This window comes from Myotis nattereri (genome assembly GCF_964212035.1).
Source record: "Myotis nattereri genome assembly, chromosome: 20".
Taxonomy (NCBI): Eukaryota; Metazoa; Chordata; class Mammalia; order Chiroptera; family Vespertilionidae; genus Myotis; species Myotis nattereri.
The window spans coordinates 86,750-92,749 of NC_138096.1; the positions used below are offsets into that span (position 1 = coordinate 86,750).

A 6,000-nucleotide genomic window follows, 5' to 3' on the forward strand; every position below is an offset into this window, starting at 1 on the left:
CTTTAAGCCCTAACCGGTTTGGCTCGGTGGATAGAGCGTCAGCCTGCGGACTGAAGGGTCCCAGGTTCGATTCCGGTCAAGGACATGTACCTGGGTTTCGGGCACATCCCCAGTAGGGGGCGTGCAGGAGGCAGCTGAATCGATTTTTCTCTCTCATCGATGTTTCTAACTCTGTATCCCTCTCCCTCTCCCTTCCTCTCTGTAAAAAATCAATAAAATATATTTTTAAAAAGTCTTTAAAAATAGGAATTTACAATAACATCTACTACTGAGAGGCTATGAGCATTAAGTGAGAAAAGCAGATAAAAACACAGCATCGTGCTAGTTCTTAGCACTCAGAGCTAAAAACACAACACAACTGTTCCAGGATCTCAAAACAGCACTGTCAGGACGACAACAAGGCAGAGCCACCGAGAGCTGGAAGGAACCTTGACATCCCGCATCCGAGGGGAAGGGCTCAGAGAGGTTGAACAGCTTATCCAGGGCTGCACAGCTAGTCAGCAACAGAGCAAGGTTCAAACTCAGGTCATTCTGACTCCCAAACCCCCACCACCTCTCACCCCACCTGTCTTGGGTCAGGGAGCCCTGCTGGCACTCCTCCAGCAGCCAGCCCCCTGGGGTGGGCGCCACCAAGAAACCCTGGGGCGAATGCCCAGAGCAGGAGCTAGGGGAACAAGGCAGCAGTCACCCAGCTTGTGAAGGTGTTATGCAAATGACATGCAGAGTACATGCAAATGACCACAGGTTATTGAGGAATCAGCCCTTCGAGGTTTGTTTTTGTTGTGTTTCGGGGGTAACTGGATCACAGTACTTGCTGTGAACCTTCTTTCTCTCTGTGTCTCTGCCAGGTGGAAGGAAGTAACATTTCTGGTTGACTGACCAAACCATGCCTGGCTTGGTGAGGGGCCCAGCGGACACGTCACCCAGATGCCCGTGAAAGCCTCGCCAGGCTTGGTCAGCATTGCCCTTTGGTGCCCAGGGCCCATTCACCTCTGACTGGCTCACCAGAGCAGGGAGCGAGGTGGGCCCTCTGGCTGAGAGGTGACTCAGGCGGACCAGCCGGGAGCAGGGCAGGCAAGTCCCTGGAGGGGCCCCTCCCCGCCGCCCGGCCTCCAGGACCCCAGCTGGGGACCGGCCCCCGCAGGAAGAAGGTTCCTCGGTGTGGGCACCGGCGCGGCGCCTGAGCCATGGGTCAGGGCTGCAGAGGAGAAGCACAGGGGTCCAGCCCCAGCAAAAGGGCGACCTAGGGGGTCCCCCCCCCCCCCGGCCCCGAAGGCCTGCTGGAGGCTCAACCGCGTGAACTCTGCGCTCTCGTCTGGTTCAATCCATGTTTCCTGAGGGCCTGTCCTGGGCCAGGCCCCGAGCCTGGCTTTCTGGAGAAACAGCAGAAACAGACAGAGAGCCGGCTGCCTCAGCCGCTGCCCCCGAGACTCTGACGACCCCCCAAGGGAGCAAGGCCAGAACAGACGTGACTTCACGGGACCTTGACGGCCCCTTAAAAGGTGGTGGTGGGGGGGTGCTACTGTGTAAAAGGACGAGTGGGTGGGGCAGAGCTTCCCTACTCAGCCCCTTGGAGCCACATGTTAACAGTGACGCAACGACAAACACAGACCTACCCCTACCCGTGCAGCTGCCACACCAGCTAGAGGTTCCCAGGAGGGCTGCCCGCAGGTCCATATGCTTAGCCTCCTGCCCTAGAACACAGCCCCTCAGGGCCCCGCTCCTCACTCCTCCGGGCCAGAGACAGAAGCTGCCCCCAGAGGGAGGGAGGGGCAGGCCTGCAGCCACCGCCACCCGCCACCCGGGCAAGTGGGGCACATTCCGCTGTCACATGGGGACCAGGCCTTTGATCACCTTCACACCCTCTCCAGACAGAGTCTGAGCCGCTTCCCACCTCTGTGCGTCTGCGTTTCCCGACGGAGGACACTCTGTGCTCGGCTCACGGTCCCGCCGCCCTGACGGGCAGGACCAGCCTCCCCTGCACAGCCACTGCCCCGGGACCACGGCAGCACCAAGGCCCTTCAGTGCCCTCCGGCTGGGGCTCCGGCACGTCCCTGCCTCTCCCCCAGCAGCGGTCTCGGCCCCACCTCCCGGGAAGCCTGGGGGCCGGGGGAGGCAGGCAGAGCTGCTGGGTGTGGGGGAACCAGGAAGTCAGGGGCCGGGGAACCCAGGCTCCCTCCCAACGGCAGCAGGACCCTCTGGGTGTCGGTGTTCCCTCCACCAGCTCCACTGGTGCTTCCCATAGGATCATGGTGAGAAGGGGCGGGGGGGGCGGATGCTGCAGGAAAAAAAGCTTCGCAAAGTTCCACGAATTGAACGCAAGCGGGAGATACGTGGGCGGCCAGGCCTGCCTGGGCAGACTGCCAAGTGAGGCCAGAGGCCCCGTGTCCCAGATATGGAAGCAGGTGCCAGCGACGGCCAGAGCTCCTCGCTGCTGACCTGGCGGGACTGAGGGGCCGCACGGGCATCCCCTGGCACTTGGTGGCCCAGGCACTGCCTGTGATGAGACTGTGGCCTGGGAGTCCTGGGCACGGGCCCCATGCGGACTCGACACCCACGTGAGGACGGCCACCGCCAGGCCACCCACCAGGGTGCTGCTGGACACAACGCGTGGGTCCCCCTGCTGTGACCCGCAAAGACCTGCAGGGGTTTGTGACGGAACAAGGATGTCCAGAGAAGGGGCCCTGTTTCTCCCTCCTCCTGCCTGCAGCCGAGATCCCGGCAGTGGGAGTGGGGCAGAGGGACTCTGAGTGCTCAGCTCCCCGGGCAGCCCGGAGGGTGGAGCCGGCGGGCACAGAGATGAGTGTTTCTGGGAAGGCTGCCCTGTCTGGCTCCTGGCGGCACCCTCCGCACAAGACGACCCCACCACAGCAACATGCTCCCCTTATGCTCCCCTGGGACTGGTGGGCCCAGCTCGTCCACCTAGCGCTCACCTTGGCTGTCCTCCTAACCCCCACCCGAGGCTGGACAGCTGGCCATGCCCTGAGAACAGCAGCAGCTTGGCTCAGGGCTCCTGGGTACTGCAGGGTCCCATCCTCCAGCCACCAGCACCCTCCCGCTTCCACCACAGCTCAGCCCAGCACCCAGAGCGGAGGGCAGGAGGCCGCCTGGGGACTGGACACCTGGCCCAGAGGACTCTGGCTTACGGGGGTCTGTGTCCACCTTCTGTCCTCTCCCGAGGGCCCTCACGCCACCCAGCATGGGCGTGGCCAGGACCCTCCACGGCGGGGGACTCACCGGAGCGGGATCTTGACGCGCAGGTAGCGGTCCACGGCGATGGCTAGCAGGGCCAGGATGGAGCTCTGGGTGAGGATGAGCACGGGGCAGGCGACCATGAGGCAGGTGTGGAAGTAGGTCTGTGGCCCGATGTTGATGAGGATGGCGAGCGGGATGACCAGGGCGCCCACGGCCACGTCAGCCACGGCCAGCGAAGCGATGAAGCAGAAGGTGGCGTCCCGCAGCGCCTGGTTCACCCGCACGGCCCAGATCACCAGCACGTTCCCCGGCACAGACACCAGGGCGATGAGCACCTCGATGCTGATGTAGGCCGCCTGGAAGGCCGAGATGGGCGGCATGGCGAGCAGAGGCCGGGCACATCGGCGAGGGGCACCTGTGGTCAGGAAGCTGGGGTGGGGAGGCTGTGGGTGGCAGGGGACACAGGGGACAGGACTCCCTCCCCTTGGAGCTGTGCCCACTTGGTACAATGGTGCCCGCTGGGGCTAGTGAGACCCCCTGGCCCTCTCTCTGCCTGGTCTCTGTCCCTCCCCTTAGCACCCCCGAGGTTTCATTCAGCAACTTGGGAGAGCAGCGCTCACCCCTCCCGCTCCACTGCACACGTCCCACAAGGTCCCCAAGCCTGCCTCTGCCCACCAATGCCCCAGATCAGGGTGCCAGGAGCTCACCAGCCTGTCTGCTGGCCGCCAGGGGGCCCAGAGGTGGTGCCCAACGTTGGGGGCACCTGCTGCCGCCCAGAGCTGGGGACACGGGCGCGGGCGCGGGGCTGGGCTGGGCTGGGCTCCGGGCACCACGCCGGCCGGCAGCTCATGTCCTCGCTCCGCTGCAGCACTGGCCCAGCCTCGCCAGCATCACATGGTGCGGGAGGCTCTGCCCGGCCGCTTTTAAAGAGGCAGCACCCTGCCCTCACCTGGGACGGGGTCTGGGGTCTGAGTCTGACACCGGCGGGGCGGGGGTCCCTTTCCCCGTGTCGCCCGCCCGCCAGCCCGCCACCGCCACCGGAGACGTGGGCACCAGCTCCCAGCGGCGCCCTGGCCCCGCTCCAGCTCTGCAGGACCGCGCTGCCCACCCGCTCTGGAAGGGGGCTCCCTAGCCGCCTGCTTCGCCCTCCCGCACCCTCCGGAGCCCGATGCGAAGGAACACAGACCTGTCCAAGGTCACCGGAGCCGGCAGCGCTCAGCCACCTGAGCGGTCCAAGCCTCCCAGCCAGGCGCTCAGCCTCCGCCAGCGTGGGGCACCCGGGCAGCCCGGCCAGCCCGCCAGGTCCACGTCCAGTCCAGGTCCAGGTCCAGGTCCAGGTCCAGGCCGGGTCAAGCGGTGTGGACCTGGCTCAGGCGCGGGGCACGGGGCTGAGTGACAACAGGGCTCCACACACTGGCGGGGCGGGGGCGGCGGCACCTCGGGGCCCCTCCCTCCTCGCCCTCCACCTCCTCCCTCACCCCCTCCGCTCAACAAAGGAAGTGATTCTGGGTGAGAAATGCTGGGAAAATGTGAGCCTTCCCTGGGCCCCTCCCCGTGTGAATTCAGCCTCCAGGCGCCCGCTCCCCTTCTGGATGCAGGATGCCGGGAGGCGCCCCTACATCAGCTGCGCAGCGCCCCCACATCCAGCCTCACCGACGGCCCCTCCCCGCTCCTCAGTCCTGAAACTGCTCCCCCGAGCCAGCCGGCAACTCGCATCCTCCGTGCCTCACTTTGCAGACTCTCTCCTGAGTCATTACATCCTTTCTCTCTCAGCAAATTCCCTTTACGGACGGGGGTACCGGGCTCAGGAAGCCGCCTCGCTCCCTCCCGAGGTCACCTCCATCCCCCCACCCCTCTCCTGCCCCCTCTCTCCCCTCTCCCTCTCGGCGCAGCCCAATTGGCTGGTGTTGCAGGAGCCCAGCCAGGGAGCGAGGTGCACAGGAAATCCTAACAGAGACCCTGGGTGGTGCGCCCCACCTTTCCCCACCTGGGCCCCCTCTGGCTGCCTCCTGCTGCAGGTTCAGGTTAGGTGGCCCCGGTATCCACTGAGGGCTCCCGACACCCCCCCACCCCCCCACCCCCGCCCCAGGGCTGACCCTCATTCAGAATAGAGACCCCAACCGGAAGCCTTGAGGGGGCGGGGATCTTCCATTTCTGCTCAGCCACAGGGAGTCGGTGAACTTCCCTGGAGCCTCGTTGGAGAAGCTGGGAAGGGTAACTCTTCCCCAGGCTATGCAGCTTCCTGAGCACTCCCAGGGGCATCCGTGCTCGAGGTTCCTCACGCCCCTGCCGCAGACTGTCTCTCCACCCTGTCCAAGCCTCTCAGGCCCTCACCTGGCACCGTCAGCCAGCCTGCCCCAGGTCCCAGGCACGTGCCACAGTTGAAGACTCAGCCTTGCCCTGGCCAATGTGGCTCAGTGGATAGAGAGTCAGCCTGTGGACCAAAGGGTCCCGGGTTCAATTCCGGTCAAGGGCACATACCTCGTACCTGGGTGGCAGGCTCCTCCCTGGCCCGGGCCCTGGTCAGGGCACATGCAGAAGGCAACCAATCGATGTGTTTCTCTCACATCGATGTTTCTCTCCGTCTTTCTCTCTCTTCCATTCTCTCTAAAAAGCAATGGAATAATATCCTTGGGTGAGGATTAAAAAATAATAATAAAATAAAAAATTTTTAAAAAGTCTCAGCCTCCCCCAGCACCTGCAGCCCTTCACCAGGCAGCCCCACGCCCCCAGCCTGGGGGTGCAAGCTGTGGATCTGGGCTTCTCTGACCTGGATGCAGCCTCTGGCAGATCCACCTGCCACCA

General features: G+C 64.2%; 1 protein-coding gene across 2 annotated transcripts in view; it reads right to left on the minus strand.

Moving 5' to 3' along the window:
- The window catches only part of ADORA1 (adenosine A1 receptor), a 21,918-nt gene extending 17,133 nt beyond the window's left edge, over positions 1-4,785 (minus strand). Inside the window, exons 1-2 of one of the 2 annotated variants that reach the window (XM_081114607.1) lie at positions 4,382-4,785; positions 3,238-3,610 (exon numbers count right to left, since the gene is read on the minus strand). In XM_081114607.1, coding sequence (XP_080970733.1) covers positions 3,238-3,575 — 338 coding nt within the window. In that variant the 5' untranslated portion in view covers positions 3,576-3,610; positions 4,382-4,785. Of the gene's footprint in view, positions 1-3,237; positions 3,611-3,902; positions 4,066-4,381 lie in introns of those variants that run through there. The other variant, XM_081114608.1, reaches the window with a different exon arrangement.
- Between the last annotated feature and the right edge of the window lie 1,215 nt (positions 4,786-6,000).